The sequence below is a fragment of the Saimiri boliviensis genome, chromosome 18 (assembly GCF_048565385.1).
Source record: "Saimiri boliviensis isolate mSaiBol1 chromosome 18, mSaiBol1.pri, whole genome shotgun sequence".
NCBI lineage: Eukaryota > Metazoa > Chordata > Mammalia > Primates > Cebidae > Saimiri > Saimiri boliviensis.
In genome coordinates this window covers 24494848-24517984 of record NC_133466.1, presented here as the reverse complement: position 1 = coordinate 24517984, position 23137 = coordinate 24494848, and the positions used below count along the sequence as shown (strand labels likewise).

The following is a 23137-nucleotide window of genomic DNA, read 5'->3' as shown; positions in this document are numbered from 1 at the left end:
AACATGCATTGTCATGCCTCAAACTACTTTTTATTTGCAACTACATGATTTCACACAATTCTTTTAAACAACGACATAAAATAGATTTCCTTGTGTATAAATAACTTACATACGCTCCATAAAGTAAATGCTCAAAGGTGCTAGAACAGATCGTCCACTTCTACAGTGTTCTCGTATCCAACAGAGTTGATGCACAATATATAAATACTCAAGTCCAATATTAAAAACTTAGGCACTTGACTAACTTTAATAAAGTTTCTCAAACTATATCAATATATCTAAAGTGCATATTTTTTTAAGAAAGATTATTCTCAATAACTTCTATAAAAATAAGTTTGATGGTTTGGTCCATCTAACTTCACTACTATTAGTATGAACTTTTAACTTTGAAAGTGTATTCAGGTTTATTCTTCCTTTTTCTCAACATGACACCAACACAATCAAAAAAGAAGCTAGTGAGGTGCTAACATGTGAGAATTAATCCAGTGATTCCGGTCACAATGCATTCCAGGGGGAGGTACCCATGTCACTGGAATTGGGCGATATGGTTTATTTTTCCTTCCCTGATTTGGGTAACCAAATGGAACAGGAGGAGGGTAGTGATTCTGATGGCCATTCCCTCGATACATTCCTGGTTTTTTTCTGGGCAAAGGGTGCCACATTGGAAGAGGTGGAAATATAAGTTCTGAAATCTGTAGGGAAGAGAAAACATTCAGTTAATTCAAAGGAAAAATTCATCATCTATGTTCCAGATTTCTCATTAAAGACAGTTACCCACAACCCTAAGGGCACATCTAAGTGACATTCTTGTGGTCAGATCTAAATATATTAAAAACCTCATATGTAATAGAGGTATATAATATATAAAATAGATAACCAATGTTTTCTGAATGCATAAAACAAGCTCAAACACAGTACTTCCTAAACAACTTCAACCAGAAAAGACCAAATCATGGAACAAATGGAAGCTTGTAAGGACATGTCTTGCTTTAGTCCAGCTGTTTCCACAGCTGGCTAGCCAGAAGTCACTTAGAAGCTTTTAAACACCATCCATTGGAGATGGAGGCAATTATCCTTGGCAAACTAATGCAGAAACAGAAAATCAGCTACCGCATGTTCTTACTTAGAAGTGGGAGTTAATAATAGGAACGTATGAACACAAAGAAGGAAACAACAGACACTGGAGTCTATTTGAGAGGGGAGGGTGGGAGAAGGAAAAGGAACAGAAAAGTAACTATTGGGTACTGGGCTTCATAGCTGGGTGATGAAATAATATGTACAACAAACCCCTGTGATACATGTTTACCTATGTAACAAACCTTCATGTGTACCCCTAAGCCTAAAATAAAAGTTAAAAAAACAAAAATAAAAATGAACACAAAATGTTCATGCCCTAGCACTGGTCTATTGAACAATAATAAAATCTCAGAACTAGAGGCCAGGTATTTTGACAAAGCTCCCCAGGTTTTGATGTAGCCTGTTTAGTATTTGGGAAGTTTTAGATTATCCCATAAATCAGCTGGGCACATCAGGTTCATATTATTTAAAGTTTTTTTTGTTTTGTTTTGTTTTGTTTTTGAGATGGAGTTTCGCTCTTGTTACCCAGGCTGGAGTGCAATGGCGCGATCTCGGCTCACCGCAACCTCCGCCTCCTGGGTTCAGGCAATTCTCCTGCCTCAGCCTCCTGAGTAGCTGGGATTACAGGCACGCGCCACCATGCCCAGCTAATTTTTTGTATTTTTAGTAGAGACGGGGTTTCACCATGTTGACCAGGTTGGTCTCGATCTCTCGACCTTGTGATCCACCTGCCTCGGCCTCCCGAAGTGCTGGGATTACAGGCTTGAGCCACCGAGCCCGGCCCTAAAGTGTTCTTATCAGCAATTTTAGACCTCTCTGCTCAGAATGCTGCACCTTCTTAAATTTCCCATTTCTCTGATCTGTAATCTGCATTTCTAAGCATAGGATTTAAATATATATATATTTTCTGTATATCATCGCATTTATATGATAGAAAATTCAAAAGGTACAAAAGGGTATACTGTGGAAAGTTCCTCTTTTTTTTACCTGACCCTTTATCTTCTTTATCTTCCTCTTCTCAGAGGCAACTGACAGTAAACTTTTTTTTTTTAATATACCTTTAGAGATATTCTATGCACAGCCATACACATTTTTAAAATATGTGTGTATACTGGACTGTATCCTGCTTTTTACAATTGATAATAATACATTTCAGAAGCATAGCAATACATAAAACCCTTTCTCACTGCACTCCAGTTTGGGTGACAGAGCCAGACTCCGTCTCAAAACAAACAAACAAACAAAAAAAACTCTTTCTCACTTTCTTCTTGTTCTACAGCTAGATAGTATTGCAATGACTAGAAATTAAATGGTCTCCTATTAATGTGACATCGAGGCTGCTGTAATGAATAAAACAATGCTGCAATGAATAACAGCACAGTAAATTCTAATATAAGGCTTTCTAGACATAATTTTGTTTCTTTTGGTAAATATTTAATACTTAGGAGTGGAAATGCTGAGTAACAGAAGAGATACACATTTAACTTTAAAACCTGCCAGTTTTCCAAAGTGGTGGTACCATTTTACAGCACCACCAACAGTTTATGAATCTAGCTGCTTCATATCCTTGCTAACATTTGATGTTGTCAGACTTTTAAATTAAGCAGTTCTGGAAGAACTAGTGTTTCATGTGGTTTTAATCTGCATTCCTCTGATGATAAATGAGGCCATTCATATAACTCCTTTTGTAAAGTGTTTGTTCACATCTTTTGCTCCCCTGCCTTTTTGAGATTACAGCAGCATATGCCTATTATTTTTTACTGGGTCATTTGCCTTTTACTAGTAATTTGTGGGTGATTTTTTAAAAAGTCTATTCTGGAAATAAGTTCTTTATGGATATATGTAATGAGGGTATTTTATTTTGTCCTAATCTATGGTTTGCCCATTTTCTTAATGGTTTCTTTGATGAGCAAAAAGATGATTAATTTTGATGAAGTCCAGTTTATCAGTTTTTTCCCTTTTAGTACTTTTTGTGACTCTCTAGAAGAAATCTTTGCCTGTCACAAGATAATAAAGAAGATATTTCCCTATGTTTTCTCTTAAAAGTGTCAGAGACTTAGTTTTTATGTCTAGGTACAGGATCCATCTAAAATCGACGCTTTTGTGTATGGTGTCAGCTAAGTTAGGTTTGTGGCTTTTTCCTTCCTATGCAGATCATCCAGTTGTTTCAGCACAAGTTTTTGAAGATTTTTCCCATTGAATTGCTTTGGCACTTTTGTTAAAATGGAAAAAAAAAAAAAAAAGACTAATTGTATGTATGTGAGTCTACTTTTCTGGACTTTCTATCCTGTGTCATCAGTATATTTGTATATTTTTAAACCATTACCACACTGTCTTGATGAATATATAATAGCTTTGAATTAGTATGAGCCCTCTAACTGATCTTCCTTTTTAAAAAATTAGAATCAATTTGTCATTTTCTAGAAAAAGCCTTTTAAGATTTTCATTGATACTGAATTGGATCTACAGATCTATTTCAGGAGAACTGACACAATCTTCACTTCTTAATTTGTGGAGCCCCGTCTCTTGGGATACCTTATAGAAAACAGTAGGAAAAAAAAAAAGAAAACAGTAGAGAACAGCCGGGCGTGGTGGCTGAAGCCTGTAATCTCAGCACTTTGGGAGGCCGAGGAGGGTGGATCACGAGGTCAAGAGATCGAGACCATCCTGGTCAACAAGGTGAAACCCTGTCTCTACTAAAAATACAAAACATTAGCTGGGCATGGTGACGCGTGCCTGTAATCCCAGCTACTCAGGAGGCTGAGACAGGAGAATTGCCTGAACCCAGGAGGTGGAGGTTGCGGTGAGCGGAGATTGCACCATTGCACTCCGTCCTGGGTAAAAAGAGCGAAACTCCGTTATCAAAAAAAAAAAAAAAAAAGAAAAAGAAAACAGTAGAAAACAAAGATTCCAAGGTAGAATTATTTTTGTCCATATTTGAAAATCTTTTTTAAAGCTTGTGGCATTGCCAGATTCAAGATAAAAACACTAGTTTAGAAAAGAAAAAAAAAATCAAAGTGGGCCATTTGCAGTAGCTTTTCACACAAGAACTCATAGTAGTGGTTCTCTATTATAAAATGTTTTGCTAATGAGTATAATGCCAAGGAGAAATATTTTCCTTAAAAAGCATATAAGAGACACCTCAATTTCCATACCTTTTTGTTATCCTAATAGTCTTTCAACATGAGAGAAAATAAATGGAATTTAATTTTAAAAGAAATCCTAAAAATTAAAGGTTTGCTTGTAAAAAATTAACAGCAATCAGCCGTGCACAGTGGCTCACCCTGTAATACCAGCACTTTGGGAGGCTGAGGTGGGCAAATCACCTGATGTCAGGGGTTTGAGACCAGCCTGACCAACATGGAGAAACCCTGTCTCTACTAAAAATACAAAATTAGCCAGGAGTAGTGGTACATATCTCTAATCACAGCTACTCGGGAGACCAAGGCAGGAGAACTGCTTGAACCCAGGAGGTGGAGGTTGTGGTGAGCTGAGATCCCACCATTGCACTCTAGCTTGGGCAACAAGAGTGAAACTCGTCTCAAAAAGAAAAAAAAGAAAAGAAAAAGAAAAAGAAAAAAATCAAAGCAATCAATTTAATTTGAGACTTACATTCTTGCTTGGCTGAGTAACAACAAATAAAATTCTGAGGTAAAATTGCCACACATTTGAATGAATTCCAGAAAATTCAGTAATGCTAATTTCCAATATATAATCTGTCACATGGAGGAAAAAAATGCCTAAAATATTTATGGTAAAAGTTTTAAAAACAATCCTGAAGTATAAATACTATGTTTACTTATTTATATAGTGAATCTCTGGAAGGATACTTAAAAAAAAAAAAACACACAAAACAAAACCTGGTGACAAATGCCTCTTTGGAAGAGCATAAGACTGCTGGTTGGGAAGAAAGAGGACTTCTCACTATTATACTCTCTTGTACTGTTTTAAAGTTTCATAAAGCCAGGTGCATGTTATTATACATATGCATAGATCCCTAAATTATGATAATATGAAGATTATCAAGTCTAGGAAGAATCTTCCCCACAAGTCTAGGAAGAATAATTCAACAACTAAGAAACAAAATGAGAAACCAAAAATTAAGTTACACTGAAATAATGTTCATTATGTAAATGTATACTGAATTTAAAAGCTTAGCTTCTCATACTAAAATCTCCAATAGTGTGCTTCTTAGTCATTAGGTCTAAATTTTCATTTTTAGCTCAACCTTACCATAAACCTAGTATGTTTCATTACATTAAGGCAAATAAATAAAAATAGGTACCTTGAAAAATTAACCCTAGGTACACGTACAGATTAAGGCTCAACTCAAAAGATCTCTTTAAATTGTTTTGACTTTAAAATGTCTTTCCTATTGAAGAATGCTGTTTGGTCAGTAATTTTTTGAAGTCGACAAAAAGTTCTTTGGTATGTAGATATAAGTAGTAAATATGCAAATGGATCTGTAAATGCAGACACATTAGCTATTTCAACTAGTAAAGCAAAAAGGGAGACGATGTTTCAGCTTGAGTAATAAATTAATGATAATAGAGTAAATTTAGAGAGATTTCTCTTTAATCATGGAAAGGGAGAGAATAGCAGAAAGTTAAATCCAAAGGTACAAAACAAAGTGTTACACACTTAGTGTGGTAACTTCTGAATAATTTTAAAATATCGGGAATGTGGTACCATCAAAAATTTTCTCCTTTTTGCCATTTTTTTTGAAATATATTTATCCTAGTTATTGTATAGTAGAGCTGACCTTTGATAAAATGACTCAGGATGCCTATATACATGCCAGAGAAACAGCTTTCCCTTCGCATGGGGAAAGGCAAGAACTATTACTCAGAATCTCAAATCAATGCCAAGCAGGACTACCTGAAAGGTCCTGGCAATTCCTGCTCATGCCTTCAAGACTGAGTTGTTTCATGGTTACCTGGTACACAGGGCTTGCAGCTGCAGTCACCAAATTGGGCTTTACTTCCATTTCCTTACTTGTTTCCTCATCTGAAGAGGAGGATCCTGAATGATAATCAGAGGTAACCTTATCAAAGGCCCTGGTAACTTTCCTGGAGATCTCATCTTTGTTCTCATCTTCATTTTCAAAGCTGGCAACAATGAATGCATTGTTTTTCTCTCCGTACCTAAGAATAAAATTAAAAACATAAATCTTGAAGTCACATCAGCAAAGCAAAAAATGTCCATTAAAACAATTAAGCAGATTCGGACATGTCATCAATCCAAACAGATCTGGACATGTCATCAATCCAAACAAAGAAGGAATCATCGCAGAACTTGACCCTACACATTTAATATCCTAATACAGCTCAATGTCAGCAAGCAAACCACAGTTTTCTACTTCTGGTCTATTTAAGCATCATAGAACTCCATTTTCTTTCCTTAATTACTTTATTTTCTACTAATTCCTAAAAAAAATGTTTAAAATATTTTTAAAAGTCCATTGTTTTTATTACATTTTTGTACGCACCAATGAAAGTGGTTGTACAATAAAACATTCTGAGACCAGGCGCGGTGGCTCATGACTGTAATCCCAGCACTTTGGGAGGCTGAGACGGGCGGATCACGACATCAGGAGTTTGAGACCAGCCTGACCAACATGATGAAACCCCGTCTCTTTAAAAAACAAACAAACAGAAATTCTGATGTATTTTTATTTTTTTATTGAGACAGGTTTCACTCTGTTGCCCAGGCTGGAGTGCAGTGGCATAATCACAGCTCACTGCAGCCTCTACTTCCTGGGCTCAGGTGATCCTCCCACCTGAAACTTCCCAAGAGGCTAGGTTTACAGGAGTTTACCACCATGCCCAGCTAATTTATATATATTTTTAGAGACAAGGTTTCACTATGTTGCTGAGGCTGATCTCAAACACCTAGGTTCAAGATCCATCTCAAACACCTAGATCCACCCACCTCAGCCTCCCAAAGTGCTGGGATCACAGGCATACACCACTACACCCAGATTTTTATTTTATTTTTTTTGAGACAGAGTTTTGCTCTGTTGCCCAGGTTGGAGTGAAATGCCACAATCTTGGCTCAATGCAACCTCCACCTCCCGGGTTCAAGTGATTCTCCTGCCTTACCCTCCCAAGTAGCTGGGATTACAGGTGCCTGCCGCTATGCCCAGATAATTTTTGTATTTTTGGTAAAGATGAGGTTTCCCCATGTTGGCCAGGCTGGTCTTGAACTCCTGACCTCAGGTGATCCACCCACCTCAGCCTCCCAAAGTGCTGGGATTACAGGTGTGACCCACTGCACTGAGCCCCAGCTGTATTTTTAAATGTTATGTATATCCTAATGATTCAAGTCAGAGATCAACTAGAAATTTCCTGTAATATTGACTTCAACCCTAATTAAAAGGGGCCTATGTTTCTAATATTTATACTCACAAAAATGAGAACTGAGGCAATTATTGAGATTAAAGAAAAAAGATTGTTGTTAATATTTTCATAAACCTCTTTGTATAAAGAAGTTTTGGTTAAATTATATTGCTTATTTCAGAGCTTCCTAGGATAACTGCTCACCTCTCACAATTTTTTTTTAGGGTGAGATGAAAAGTCTTGTTATTCTTCCAAAATATTGTTGAAGGCTTGATTAAAAAAAATAAATAAATAAATAAAGCTGTCAAAATATGCAACCTACACCGCTAATTACTTAAAAGAAAAAAAGAAAAATTCTGAAATGAAGGAAAATAGTGTAATAAACAGTAAAACCAAGAGTTTTTATTCACTGGACGAAGGAGAAATCCACAAATCTATTTAAATAGATTGCACAATGTAAACACTATGAAACAATTTTTAGTGTCAGGACAAAAGATATTGTTAAGCAGTTCTTACAAAACACATAAAGTTAGAAATGCAATTAAAGTGATTCTAAGTTTGAAAAAAGATAAAAACAACTCAAAGTAGAAATAATGTCAAGCTTTTGATTCAATAAAAATAGCTGATGTTAATTGATTTCAAGATAGCACTTGTCTGAAATTATTTCTGAATCAGAATGGTTATCTATGATAAAGTAAAAGGCTTAACTGCTATAAAGTCTTTGAAAATGTATGTAAGGCTGGGTGCAGTGGCTCATGCCTATAATCCCAGTACTTTGGGAGGCCTAGGTGGACAGACTGCTTGAGCCCAGAAGTTTGTGACCAGTCTGGGCAACGTGGCAAGACCCTGCTAAAAAGAAAAGAAAATGTGGAAATCAAGTCTCAGATCACAGATAGATGAGTTATATGTAGCTATGCTGTCTTCCATTCCCATAGGCCAAATCAAACTATATATACTACTTTGATATAGTACATAGCTTCCCTTTTCTATTCTTTTTTTTTTTTTTTTTTTTTTTTTTTTTTGGAGACAAGAGTTTCACTGTCACCCAGGCTGGAGTGCGGTGGCATGATCTCGGCTCACGGCAACCTCCATCTCCTGGGTTCAAGCGATTCTCCTGCCCCAGCCTCCCGAGTAGCTGGGATTACAGGCATGTGCCACCATGCACACCCAGCTAATTTTTGTATTTTTAGTAGAGAAGGGGTTTTACCATGTTGGTCAGGCTGGGCCTGAACCCCTGACCTCGTGATCCGCCCACCTTGGCCTCCCAAAGTGCTGAGATTACAGGCGTGAGTCACCATGCCTGGCCTTCTACTCTTTTTTAGTTTACCTGATTAAAGTTGCTACAAGTTAGTAGAAAGGGCATTAGACTAGTTTCTCATTCTGACTCTGTCACTAACTAGCTCTGTTCACCAGAGGCAAGTCACTTAATTTCCCTAGACCTTAGTTTCCTATATGCTGGATGAGGAAGCTGGAGCTTGCTAGATAGCGGTTGATCTACGGCTGGTGACTCTTTATAGTATAAAATGCCTAAACAGAAACTAGACATGGCAGCTTACACCTGTAATCCCAGTACTTTAGGAGGCTGAGGAAGGAGGATTGCTTGAGCCCAAGAGTTCATGATTACAGTGAGCTATGATCATGCCACTGCATTCCAGCCTGGACAACAGAGCCAAGACCCTATCTCTAAAACAAAACAAACAAACAAAAGGAAAAAAAAACAACAAAAAACAAATACAATTCCTAAACAACTGGGTGAGTTCCTCACAACGTAAGATTTGAGTTCTCTAATTTCAAGTTTACTTAGCATAAGCTTTTGGTAATACACATTTACTCAGTGTCCTCTTCATGGTTGAAAGACTCAACAAATTTCAAGATAATCAAGAGTTAATTCATGTGTTGATGACAGTAATATAGCAATGGCTTAGGCCTATCTTCAGTTTTGCCCATTACTGGCATCGAAATTCAAAAACACAAAGGCAAAAAATTTCAGAAAAATTTCTACCTTTGTAGAAATAGAAACCTTAATCAAGGGCAAATGTCTAATGATTGAAGATTAGCTTTATTAACTCAAAGATTTCTTTGACACCCATTCAGGTTTTTCATTTTTCCCTTTGCAGTATTTTGGTATGAGGGCTCTCCTCACGGTAAGAGAAGATGCTGACTATACTATTGTAGCATTATAATGTGTAGTCAATCCCTTAGAATTAGTAACAGCTGGACAACTTTTAAACTTTCCATTTTTCAATGATCACTGGTAAAACATCAAGGCTAATTTAGTTATTCTGAAACAATCAATAATATCTAACACTCTGTATTGGGAAAAAAAAGTTTTAAAATATGTTGAGTAGATAATGAAGCTGCCATTTATTCTCAGAACTTCTCATGATAAGAAAGATTTATTTTCCATTCTATATTACTAAGTGATAACCTTTCTAACTATTTGGCGTACTCTGTACTCTTGCAACATTTTACTCTGACAGAGTAAGACTATGAAGAATGCTGAGTGCATCTCAATTTTTTTTTTTATAATCTTAGTCTCCAGTATATCAATGACTTATTTTTAAAGATTCTCAGATATTTGATCAATTGTATATTAGATCAGCTTTGTTTTAATTTTCAAAATATCTATCTTTCCAGTTTCAATGGAAAAAGCACTTCTCAATGTCTCTTTTTCTTCTGTTAGCTTATGAACCACTTCTACTCAACTGCTAATACCTCTTTTTGGGGTTCTATTACTGAATGAACACCTTACATTCTGCAGGTGATTTCCATTAGTTGGAAAAAAATCACATCAGAGTCAAGTTTTGGCAAAATTTTACATGTAAAATTATTAGAAGCCTACTGAATGAAAAGTGTTTCTTAAATTAATAAGGTGAAAGCAAAGTAGTAGTTTTTCCTACCAGGGATCATCAAGTAATGAAATGTCTACTCAAGTAGAATGTCTGTATAACTAATTTTTTTTTTCATTCTACAAAGACGTGTCCAAATAACTAAAATTTTTATGTTCAGGTGCTGAGACTTATTTTAAGCATTTTAAATACAAAGGTCCAAAATGTTTATGTAATTACGTAACTTGGTAAACATCCATGGACATAAAAACATTTCCCTGATGGTTCAGGATCATTACATTGAATATAAACTATTTGACTGTGATAACATACTTGTGCTGATATTGTAGCTTTTTCACTCTTGCCTCTCTACGTCAGACCATATGACATTTTTTGGTGGCATCTGACTGATCAACTGTCTTTCCAATGTTGCTTCTCACTTTTTATGGGCTGAGAAACTACACAACTAACTTAAAGAATTGTGTGTTAGGTAAGAGCCAACTAGGATCTAAGTGCAGGTCAAATTAAAAAGTAAGCAATTCAATATAGTAGCTTTTTGACAGCTATTTCTTATAAATGGAGGTCTCTGCACAGGTTTAGTGGCCGAAGTTTTCCAAGTCTGAGACTAGCCTAAGGCAAATCCTTTATTAGTCCCAGAATCTAAAAATGTTTATTTTCTCGGACCTAAATTTGAGATAGCTTGCTCTCCTTTTCTACTCAAGAAAATAGTACTGGGGAATCTTTATCATAAACCTCTACTACCTACACCTGGTTTCCCCAAGCAATAAACTTATACCAACCACTGGCAAATCAGGTAGTAACCTCAAGCGGTGGTCCTGACAAAATTTAATGCAGAATAAACATGTAATTCGGCTCTCATGTCTTCACCTCCACCTTCATTGATGGAAATCAGGTCAGTCTGTGACCACCTTGGAGCATATAGTTAGGGTTCCTTCAAAAAGTACCTTTACTACAAGAGGCCAAGTGGTCAGGTGAATTGTACCTCAAAACCAAAGAGAAACACCCTAAAGGTATAGCCACAAGAAAATTCCTGCGGGAGTTCCATGACTCTGTTCATCTTGTTCCTGCTACCTAGAACATCCTTCCCAACTTGTCACCTAGTCAACCATGGCTCATCCTTCCCCTCCCAGCTAAAGTATCACCTACTCAGTAGTCTCCTGACTCCTCAGCAGATGCAGTAACTTTCTACTTTGTGCAACCTACCACAGCATCTTGTATACATTTCCATTATAGTATAATCGGATGATGATATAATTTGATTATTTTCTTCTCCTTAATTTCAAACTGAACTACCTAAAAGCAGAATGCTGCTTTCAGTTTTGAAACCCCACAACTAAGAGTGCCTGGTCCACAAAGAATGGTTTCTGAGTGAGTGGAGTTCAAAAAGATTTCATACTTAGCACTGATCTTTCACAACTCTATTCATTAGAATATGAGAAAAGCCACTTCCATTATGAAAATAAAACCCAAGTATCACTCAGTCACTTATATAATCAAAAAGAAGGAGTCCAGGCACAGTGGCTCACGTCTGTAATCCCAGCACTTTGGGTGGCTGAGGAGGGTGTATTACGAGGTCAGGAGTTTGAGACCAGCCTGGCCAACACGGTGAAATCCCATCTCTACTAAAAATAAAAAATAAATTAAAAAAAATTAGTTGGGTGCGGTGGCAAGGCGCCTGTAATTCCAGCTACTTGGGAGGCTGAAGCCAGACAATCACTCGAACCTGGTAGGTAGAGGTTGCAGTGAGCTGAGATCGCACCATTGCACTCCAGCATGGGCGAAAAGGGTAAAACTCGATCTCGAAAAAAAAAGGAGAGAGAGGGAGGAGAATAAATAGAAACAACCCAATTATTATTATCCAGCAGTATTACTTGGGATTAGCTTTTTAATTTGAACATAAACAGACAAGTGCACTACCAATTAAAGATAATAATAGACACCCAGCAGAATCTAGGTGTCTATTTCTTGGTCTACAATAAACTTCTTGGCAAAGCATTACTAGAAAAACTCCACCTAATCAGTTTCTTTATTCAGCTCTAAAGCAGGAATGTAACTAGTCCTTTACCATCACCTCCAGAAAAGTATTTCATAACATTTATATCCGAGAAAGTTAAACTACCAGCTCCTGGACATAAAGACACACAGGCAGGCTGTACAGGACAGAATGCCATAAAATTAGTTCCAGTATGATAATCAGTTCAGCCTCCAGACTTGAGAACTCACCGACAGCACACCTCACATGGGTCCACCCAGAGAGTGAGCTCCTTTGGCAAGCCCAGGTCACTATACAAGATGCAGCTGTTTTCACAGGCTTTCAGGACATCGGGATCAACTCTCTGAAATTTATTGACACGAATACATCTACAACAAAGTGGAGTTACATTAATGCATTTAATTTAATGATAAACATCATAATACCTATTCATACTTGCCAAGGTGAGTAATAAAACAGTAATAAAAAATACCCTGGTAGAGAACGTAGGAGTATATCTATCCTAGATAATAAATGTGAACTCTAGGCATAGAGGCAGCATCAAGACTACTCTGTCTGGTGAAAAAAAAAGATGGCACCTATGTGAGCCCCAGGAAATTACTAGGACTGGGTCTACCTCAGTCTACCCAAAGACTTGACCACCCATGTACATTAAATGAGAAAGGAGTAGGAAATTTTAGAACTCTGAAGGTAAAAGTTTCTAGAGGCCACTTTCCAATACAAAAAAATCTCTAACAAAAGGCCTCATCTATGTTTCAAACAATATTTGGAAATGGTTATGACAAATTTTAATCTGTCATCAACTTGCCTTTGCATCTTAGATAATAAAGTATTAAAAGGGCACCTTTGTTTTACCTATAATTGTTCTATACATACAGAGTAAGTGAAGGACACAGATTCATTTATATCATATACTTATGATTAAAACACCTAACTAACATGTTACTGGCTTATTTCATTCAACTTCTATTTACCCAAGGACTTTTAAATAGTTCTCAAAATTAAATGAGGAAAATGTCTAAACCAATAGAGCCTCTGTCCCCTCTTTTTTTTAACCTATGAAATACCCCATCTACCTAATGGAATATTTAAAGGTGGCCGTTTTTTTTTTTTTTTTAAAGATGGGGTTTCACCATTTGGTCAGGCTGGTCTTGAACTCCCAACCTCAGGTGATCCGCCCACCTTGGCCTCCAAAGTGCTTGGATTACAGGCGTGAGCCACCATGCCCGGCCTAAAGGAGGTTATTAAATACAAAAACATGCATTCTGTTAAATGTTAAATAAGCATTCTGATTGAGTAGGGAAACAGGCCTTATGAAGGAAAAGTATTACTGCCTATAACAAATAATTAATCAAGAGAACTTGGGTTTCAGCATTAATCCTAGTATTTACTGGGTGAGCTTAGTTAGGTCACTATAACCTCTTCCTCAGACCCGAAGCTATAAAACATGGAAATATAAGTTAATTGATAAACAGTAATTATGCCATAAACTACAATGATATAAAGAGTAATGTGCTATTTAAAGTTTTTATAAAAGTTAAATTATTAGTTGTTTTTAATTTTTATTTAAAAAATGAAAAAGTTCTCAATAGGTAATAGCTAGGAGTAAGTGTTTCTACATAATAATATTAACAATAAGAACCCTCTCTGAAAGTTAATTATGCAATAGGCAATTTCCTAAATGCTTTGCATGTATTAACTCTTAATTCTTATGATCATCCTGTGAGTTACATACTTTTTTCAACATAAAGAAAAAAAGGAGGCAGGGCCGGGCGTGGTGGCTCACACCTGCAATCCCAGCACTTTGGGAGGCCGAGGCGAGTGGATCACGAGGCGGGTGGATCACGAGGTCAAGAGATGGAGATCATCCTGGTCAACATGGTAAACGCTGTCTCTACTAAAAATACAAAAAATTAGCTGGGCATTGTGGCACGTGCCTGTAATCCCAGCCACTCAGGAGGCTGAGGCAGGAGAATTTCCTGAACCCAGGAGGCGGAGGTTGCGGTGAGCCGAGATCGCGCCATTGCACTCCAGCCTGGGTAACAAGAGCGAAACTCCATCTCCAAAAAAAAAAGAAAGAAAAGAAAAAAGGAGGCAGAGAGAGTTTGAGTAACTTCCCCAAGATTACACAGCTAATAAGTAATGGATCTAGGGTTCAAATCCAGGCCACTAGACTCCAAAGAGCATGTTATTTCCTTAATACTCAATCCTGTTTATACGTACCTATTTTAGCATCACCATTAACAATATAGCAAAGGCAAAGTGAGAAAAATTGTTTTCTAATATGTAAAATACTGCTTGGTCCTTTTAAAAACATGGTCTTACTCTATAGATTCTAATATTGTATAGGGTAATTCAAAAGATCCCATGTGTCCTGGGACCAAAAGCGGTTAAGGATATAAAAAGATGTATCTTAGATGTATATGTTTTTTAAATCTACAATGAAGGTGATGCAGGCTCTAAGCTTAAAAATTATATATATAGATATATATATATAGATGCTTAAACAGACTATGCTTCAACAAAATCTGCATACCTTACATATTTTATACTGTTTTTTCACTCTATATACTACTTATCCATTAGCTACTCTTCAAAAACAAAATTTTAGAAGTTGCATAAAAATATTCTATCATTTACTTAATGTTGTCAGTTCTTTCCAATTTTTGCAATTACAAAGTATAAGAAACATCTATATTCATACATATTTGTCTGCATTTCTAATTATACTTGTAGAATAGATTCTTAGGAGATTTACTGTTCAAAAGGTATGAATATTTTTACAGATCTTGATAATATTGCCAAATTGCTCTTCACAAGCATCTTTTTATATTGTAGAAAAACAATTTCAACTTATAAACATTTTGCAAGTGAAAGAACACTCCACCTACTCTATGGACTGACGAGTTTCCACCTATTCTATGGACTGAAGTCTACTAACTCTGGTTAATCTTATATTCTATTTATTTTTATAATAGTAACAACCCACTATTAAGTCTTAAGAGTTTTCTACTTCAAATACAGCTTTAAAATGACTCAGTAATGATACTTCTGATCACATGCCAATTTAATCTTGTTTCACTAACTTTTTTTCTCAAGTTTTCAGAATTAATGGAAATGAAACTGTACACTGTCTGACCTTTAAGTATTTACTTGACAGTGCCTCCTTTCTCAGTAATAGTATGGTAGCTTGGCACTTCCAAAAAACCTTAATCCAATGTCAATTAAATCAGAGTAAAAAGCCTCAACAGTTCTAACTTACGAAAGCTGTTCACTCGATCAGAAATGAAATTATGCAGAAAAAATTAAGAGAATCAAGTGATAAGATAAAAAATGACTTGAGCCTGTGTTAGCATGCACATTTCTATTTTAATTCACCACATTTTCCAATTTACTGGAAACCTCTTTAGATTAAAAATGAAAAGGAAAATATACTATCTTGACTCTCTTGTCAAGCTCACTTGACTTTCAGTACATGAGAAATTAGCAAATAATATGTTTGCCTCCTTTCTAGACTCCTTGAATGTCCTGTACGTGCAAGAGCTCAGTGTCATAAAGCCAGCCCTTCTTACATCAAAGCACAGAGTGTTGACTTGTGAAAGAAACTTTGAGGATAACAATATATACAAATAAAAGAGAATTTCTGTAGTTATCACTATAGTCACTGTTCCACTTTTATTTCTTATGGCCACATCCACAAATGGGACAATGTTTGACAGCTGAGTTTAGCAGAACAGTCTCAACTGAGGTTCTTGAGCAGTCACATAAATACTAGAGTAAGCATGCCAGGGCATGTTTTATAGGAGTCTGCTCTTCTTCACTTTAAGCTATAAATGTACCTTATGAAGCAGAGTACAAAAGACAGCTGCAAGTGAGAATTATCTTCCTTCTCAGTGCCAAAACAGTGGTAGCACTGTGGTATGCAGAAAGCCCATGAAAACATGAGGTCATTTAGACCTGAGTTCAAATCCCAGAACCTTGGCCGGGCACTGTGGCTCACACCTGTAATCCTAACACTCTGGGAGGTAAAGGCAGAAGATCACATGAGGTTGGAAATTTGAGACCCATCTGGGTAACATAGGGAGACCCCATCTCTACAAAGAAAAAAATTTTTTTTTTTTTTTTTTTTTTTGAGACAGAGTTTCGCTCGTTACCCAGGCTGGAGTGCAATGGCACGATCTCGGCTCACCGCAACCTCCGCTTCCTGGGCTTAGGCAATTCTCCTGCCTCAGCCTCCTAAGTAGCTGGGATTACAGGCACACACCACTATGCCCAGCTAGTTTTTTGTATTTTTAGTAGAGACGGGGTTTCACCATGTTGACCAGGATGGTCTCGATCTTTCGACCTCGTGATCCACCCGCCTCGGCCTCCCAAAGTGCTGGGATTACAGGCTTGAGCCACCGCGCCCGGCCCTTTTTTTTTGCCCTTTTTTTTTTTTAAATAGGCCAGGTATGTTAGCACATGTCTACAATCCTAGCTACTTGGGAGTTTGAGGCAGTAGGATTGCTTGAACCCAGGAGTTTGAGGCTGCAGTGAGCTACGGTTATACCACTGCCCGGTAGCCTGGTTAACAGAGCAAAAACAATACAAAAAACAAAAAAAACAGAAAACAAACAAACAAACAAACAAACAAACAAAAACAAATTCCAGAGCCAGTATTTACTAGTTGTGGATCACATGTGAGTTACATTCATCTACACAGTTACTCTGGTTTCTACCGCAAATATATAAATGAGATTATTCTTGTATTAAGAACATATCAGGTGTCTAATAACCTTGGTTCCCTTTGTCCATAAAACTTTTTTTTTTTTTTTTTTTTTTTTTCAAAAAACACGTAACATGTAATTTACTTTTAGATGCAAGATTCTCTTCTTTCAACTCCTACCATGACCATTAATGGGTTATTAGGGGTCCTCTAGAATTTTGAAAATCCCTATGTACCTGTCATAAACAGAAATGCACTGTCAGGAGCCAGGCTATAACCACAAAAACTAACTTCTACGACCCCATAGCACTGGCCTCCTGTGTCCAGGCAGTGGGACTCCACCAACAAATACTTATGTTTTAAAACGAGTAAGGAGAAAATATACAAACACCCCAGAGTTCCATATTTTGCCGATAAAACACTTGTAGACATGGTCTGCACACCCGTCAGTCATCTGGCCTTGAACACACCTCAGGGGCTCATCAGCCTCTGCTTAGTCCAATCTAATCCTTTACCTGTAGGCCTGTCCTTTTGATGGTTTTTCTGGATACCAGTGATTTTTATATTTTTCTTGAAGTATTAGAGTCAATTTCTCAGCAAACCTCTCAACTGCCTCTTTTTTCAACTTATCGTGTTTTCGAACTAGCCTTGTGAAAAAGAAGACAACAGCAGCAATTTCGTTCTTCATTTTTTTCTCCTGCAAAGATAAAACATGTTTTCTCAAAAAACCAAAATATAAAACCTGGGAAGATGAAGCTCTGTAAGATATACCTCCTTTACAGCTCTCCCCTTCCTCCTTCCAATTTTATCTGGTATTTCTTTGGTTCATATCTGGGGTAGAGAACAATCTACTTATCTTTATGCCATAAAGGCCTTATTATAAAATACTACTTTAAAATCTTATCAATTAGGTTCATGAAGAAGTTCAGTAAAGAGAGCACATTGCTCCTGTTGGCTAAAATAAAACTAGAGCTATCGGTAAAAGAAAAGCACTATAATAATTGATACTATGACATAGTTTTTACTGTGTGTGCCCATATTTACCTGTAATACATTTAAAATTCTGTGAAATGATTTGAACTTTAAAACATAAAAAAGTTTACTTTAAAATCTAGTACTGTAGAGACATTTTATAACAGAAAAGTTTGGCAGTTCCTAAAAAGGTTAAACATAGAGTTATCATTATGACCTGGCCAATTCTACTTTTAGCTATTTGCCCAAGAGAAATGAAAACGTTATGTCCACACCAAAACCTTGTATAGGAATGCCCATAGCAGTATTCATAATAGCTAAAAAATAAAAACAATCAACATGTTTACCAACTAAGGAATGGACAAATACTGTGGTATACACACATAGTGGAATATTATTCAGCAATGAAAAGGAATGACTGCTAATACAAGCTACAATATGGGTGAACTTTGAATATAGAAATACCCACAGCAGTATTCATAATAGCTAAAAAGGAAAAACAGTATATCTAACAACTAAGGAATGGACAAATACTGTGGTATCAGTCAAAAGGACTGAGTACTAATACAAGCTACAACATGGGTGAACCTTGAATACATCACACTAAGGTAAAGAAGCCAGTCACAAATGACCACATGTTGTATGATTCCACTGATACGAAATATCCAGAATAAGCAAATCTATATAGACAGAAAACAGATTAGTGGCCTAGTGGGAAGTGGGAAGCCGAGAAAGGGAGTATTGCTACTAAGTACAGGGTTACTTTTTGGGGTGATTAAAAAATATACTAAATTTCACTATAGTGATGATTGTACAACTTTGTGAATATATTAAAACCATTGAATTGTACATATTAAATGGGTGAATTGTATGATATATAAATCTCAAAGCTGTTATACATAAAAAATTACAGCACTGAGTTTCTGTAAGTACTCTTTCAGGAAGAGAGATACATTTACCCAGAAGTTAAGAGGCAAAAAAAATGATGGCTCTATTACGACATGTTTAAGAGAATGGAAATTCAGGGTCACCCACAGAAAAACAAACTAAAAGAAATAATCAGAGATTTAGCTGCATGTTGGATTGCCTCAAATGACTTTAAAAATGGCATATCTGATTTATCATTGATTAATCCTTAAAGGCAAACGCTTGTCCTAAGATTGTTTTGATGTATGTTCTGTCTTTACTCAGTGAGCTCATTCATCTGGCCGTTGTAACTTGGGAGTTATTAAGATGCTGCATTTAGTAAGCAACATCAACTTTTTGGAAGCCAATTACATATTAAAGACATACAGCTTCTGCTATGTTTAGCATAAAAATCGACTAACCTAGCAATAGTTTGTGTTCCCACATTTCAAAAAAAATAAAGCTGATTGTTAGCTTTCTTTTCTCGAACTGCTCTTTAAGTCTCGCTTCAAAATGTGACTCCTTTATTCAAAGTGCAAATTCTAACAAGAAACCTCACTGTTAAATAAATTCTACACAGCTATCTGAGAGGTCTGCTGGCAGCCACAGATAGCCTGATCCTGGAAAGGAAGGCATTCAAATCTTTCTCCCAGAACCCTAGAATACCAGATTCACCTTCTACAATTCACCTTCCACTCACTGGGCGTGGGTCCACACAGGAGTGTGCGAATACACGTAACCCCAGCCCACCACGACTGCTGCGCAGCCTCCTCCTGAAAAATGTGAGCCATTTCCACTTTATAAAGGTACCTTTATATTCCACCACGATAGAATGGGGGGAAAAACCCAAGACAATTTAACATAGGGGTTGGGAAGAAAGTTTTGCTGATGGAACTACATTAGCCTCCACTCCAGCAAAGCAAACAAGGAACCACACTAAAGAAATTTACTGAATCTTTAAGTAGATCATTCTCCTCATTCATTACATTTGCCAACTATGTGCCACAAATCTGAGTTTTGTATCTGTTCGCTCTGCTTCATATCACATAAATAAATAAATAAATAAATAGGAAGGAAGGAAGGAAAGAACCACTTAGCGGTTGTTTTTGGTTGTAACACAAGATGACTCATATGGACTTTGTTTTCCCCGTTTTGAAGAAATGATGGCCGGAACAGCTAAAAAATAAGCCCACTCCCACCAGTATTCTACGAATACCAAAAGGTGAAAGAAGGAGAGTTATAGTCAGGGACAGGACCACCAGAGTCAAGCAGGGCCAACAAGACCCCAGGCATCTTGAGTAAGTAGGCGTCCTCCACCCACACTCAGAGCAAAAGGCTCCCATTTTAAATATCGCACGGTGACGTCATCCTGGGACCTCGTCACCGCGGCGGCCGCTCCTCAAGTTCTACTTTGTTCCACAAGGCTCCTCTGCTCACGGCTGCGTGGACAAGACCCGAAGGGAACCACGCTCGGCCTGGCAGGAGTTTTTAACTTTGTACTTTTCCCTCCCTTGTAACGAAATCCTCATCACAATCGTTTCTAGGAACACATTTTCCTCCTGATAGACGTTCCCAAGGTGGAGGGCGCGACGAGACTGGCCCGTGGGGCTGAGGAGCCCCTGCCGGCCTCAGTGGCGCCACAAGGCGGGCTCTCAACCATGAAGCGGGGAAATGATTTCCCAAGGGACCAGGAGTCGCACTTTTGGAAGCCATCGGAAACCGCCGCTGGGCACTCCCGCCGGGCTCCGAGAGGGCGGTGAGGCGGCGTCAGGCATCCCCACCCACTCCTCGGAGAGCGGCCTTGAGCTGCGCCCAACTTCTGCAATCCCGGTTTTCCCCAAGTTCAAGGGGACGGGCCCCGGCGCCCGATGCCCGGCCTCCCCGACAACATCCTCGCCAGGGTGCCCCTGCCCCCCGGCCCGCGAGTCCACTGTCCCCGGCAGGCGGCCCTGGGTTCGAGGACCCGGCTTCCCGAAGGACTGACTCTCCCAACAAGCGGGGCTCCAGAAAACCCACCGACGCGAAGGGGGTGGGCAGGGGGCGGGAAGCCGCGGGGCTGTCGCCCAACCCGAGGGGGAAGGCGACGCGCTGCGGAGACGTGGCAGGGGCCCCGAGGCGGCGGCGGCTTTTCCCTCAGGCGCCCGCCGGGGGTCCCGCGGAAACCCTCGCGGGCCGCCCTCGCCGACCCCAGCCCTGCCCTGGCGCCGAGCCGGAGCCCATGCAGCTTGGTTCCATCCCCCGCCCCTCCCCTGTCCCCGGTGCGCCGCCCGCCAGCGAGCCTTCGACGTGGCCGCAGGGGCGCCGGGACCACCCTCCCCCGATACCCACGGCCCCGCCATGTCTACCTCCTCCCGGCCCGGTCTCCTCACCGCCGCCGCCGCCGCCGCCGCTCTCCGGCCGGAGATTCGGCGGCCCAGACCTTGTCCTGGCCGGGAACCGAGGGCTCCGCCTCAACGGGCCCGCGCTCGGCAACAGGGAGCGGGGCGAGCTGGGTCCGGCGCGTGCGGCTCCCGCGTCGTCGGGCAGCCGAGCGCGCGCCGAGAGGACTGGCGGGCGAGAGAGCGCGCACCCGAGAGAGCGCAGCCCCAGAGCGGCGCGCAGGGGTCTCGCGGCCCGGAAGAGGGGAGGGGCGATGACCCGGGAAAGGGTTGGCGCCGCGCGGGATCCGCTCGCGCGCCTGAGGGGCGGGGCCGTGGGCGGGGCTTCGCCTCAAGGCCGCCCCCGAGCCCCGGGCCTCAGCGCGCGGGCGACGACACACCCTCGCCCTTCCGAGAGCCGCGCTCAGGCCCTCCTCTGCGACGGCGCGGCCGGTAGCACCGCGGGGTTCCCTCCCCGGCGAAGAGCCGCGCTGAGGATCTGTGGGACCCCCGCCCGGCCGCCCTAGGTGGCTCAGCGCCTTCGGGGGTCGCGCGGGCTCCGTCCTTCCGGCTGTCTCGGCCTTTGTTTCCCCCTCAGGTCTCTCCGCGATGCACTTGACATCCTCAGGGCGAGATGGCAAGTTCTAGAACCAGCTCTCTAGACCCAGGGCTTCAAGGGGGACACAGACTCGACGGGAAGGGGAACTGTGCATGTAGGAACAGATCCTCATCCTTCTTGCTGCAGTGAATGGCAGGCCCGTTCGCCGTGCAGCTGCCCTGCTGTGTGTTAGGCGGTCGTTGGCACTCCTGGCTGCGCCCTTCCCTGGCCCCTCACGGCACGGCCGCCTTCTGCGGACCGCGTGTGCTGCCCTGGCACTGGCTCCTGTGTTCTGCACAAAGGAGAGGCTCCAGGGATGTTGGCCAAAGGAATGAAGCCTTGAGAGTCCAGGCTTTCTATTTCGGAGACACTTCTGCTCAAGGACTTCCCAGATGCAAAGCTTAATCTTTGAGCGAATGCAACTATGGAGAGGGAACATTAACTTTCTGAAGAAAACAAGGAACATATTTTTCAACCTTTTATATTGAATTAGCACCGTGGTCTTAGTTTTGTGAAAGCTCTTTAGTCTATCAAACTGGCTGGAGGAATACAAGATATTCCTGCCTTTTAATTATTATTATTAAAAGAGGGCTAAAACATGTTGTAAATTACTTGAGAACTGAATGTTCAAGTTATACAGCATATCGGCCAGATTTCTTACTGCCCATTAAGCCTGGGAGCATGTTTTCAGCTCGGTTTTATGAATGTTTTAAATTTTTATTACTGATGTTTGTTATTATAGCCCGTTAGCAGTTCAAAATAATTTTTTTAGCAGTAATAAATATACCATCCCCAAAACAGTACAATAAACTTTATTTGTTAAAAAAAATACTGTTCTAGGACTAAGTCTACTTACTGGTACATTTAAAGAGAATATTTACACCTTGGAGTCTTCTAGGAGGTGTGAAGGTGTTTTTATTTTAAAATCATAACAATCTGATGAGGTTATTTTTACAAATCAAGGCCTTTAATTCTGCAGTTTTCGTAAAATAGCTAGGTAACCACCCACATTACTCAAATTTCATCCAGAAATGTCTGTAGTTTGTGATTAGTATTTTGTGTAGTATTTATAAATCTATGATCCACATTTTCCAGTCTTAAAGCAGTACCGTATTCAAAAAACACAGGCAAGAACTTGAAACCCAATTTCAAAATGACTTTTAAAAAATTCTCAGGCTGCTCACCGTAGCTCATGCTTATAATCCCAGCACTTCGGGAGGTCGAGGAGGGAAAATCACTTGAGCCCAGGAGTTCAAGACCAACCCAGCCAACATCATGAAACCCATTTCTACAAAATATCCACAAATTAGCAGGCGTGGTGGCACGCACTTGCAGTCTCAGA

General features: G+C 39.5%; 2 protein-coding genes across 3 annotated transcripts; one reads left to right on the top strand and one right to left on the bottom strand.

Moving 5' to 3' along the window:
* Nucleotides 1-8: 8 nt before the first annotated feature.
* BTG3 (BTG anti-proliferation factor 3) lies at nucleotides 9-21487 on the bottom strand. Of its 2 annotated transcripts, none has more exons than XM_039480456.2 (5): nucleotides 21210-21487; nucleotides 17478-17659; nucleotides 12488-12625; nucleotides 6014-6221; nucleotides 9-692 (listed from the first exon to the last, which is right to left on the bottom strand). In XM_039480456.2, the coding sequence occupies exons 2-5, from the start codon at nucleotides 17648-17650 to the stop codon at nucleotides 453-455; spliced, it is 759 nt and encodes a 252-aa protein (XP_039336390.1). In that variant the 5' UTR covers nucleotides 17651-17659; nucleotides 21210-21487; the 3' UTR covers nucleotides 9-452. The 2 variants fall into 2 exon arrangements, with proteins under 2 accessions (XP_039336390.1, XP_039336389.1); XM_039480455.2 differs by having other exon boundaries at nucleotides 21186-21267.
* On the top strand, nucleotides 20191-22615 carry LOC120368448 (uncharacterized). The gene has a single exon (XM_039480457.2). It carries the CDS (start codon nucleotides 21059-21061, stop codon nucleotides 21722-21724), a length of 666 nt encoding a protein of 221 aa, XP_039336391.1. The 5' UTR covers nucleotides 20191-21058; the 3' UTR covers nucleotides 21725-22615.
* The last annotated feature ends 522 nt before the right edge of the window (nucleotides 22616-23137 follow it).

What these genes read in the sequence shown, in the direction of transcription:
- BTG3 (XM_039480456.2), bottom strand. Translation starts at nt 17,650, where the DNA reads ATGAAGAACGAAATTGCTGCTGTTGTCTTCTTTTTCACAAGGCTAGTT. An exon ending in TCAAAAGGACAGGCCTACAG is followed by an intron (nt 12,626 to 17,477) that starts GTAAAGGATTAG and finishes ACTTTGTTGTAG; the next exon opens with ATGTATTCGTGTCAATAAAT. An exon ending in CCATGTGAGGTGTGCTGTCG is followed by an intron (nt 6,222 to 12,487) that starts GTGAGTTCTCAA and finishes TTTTATTCTTAG; the next exon opens with GTACGGAGAGAAAAACAATG.
- LOC120368448 (XM_039480457.2), top strand. Translation starts at nt 21,059, where the DNA reads ATGCAGCTTGGTTCCATCCCCCGCCCCTCCCCTGTCCCCGGTGCGCCG.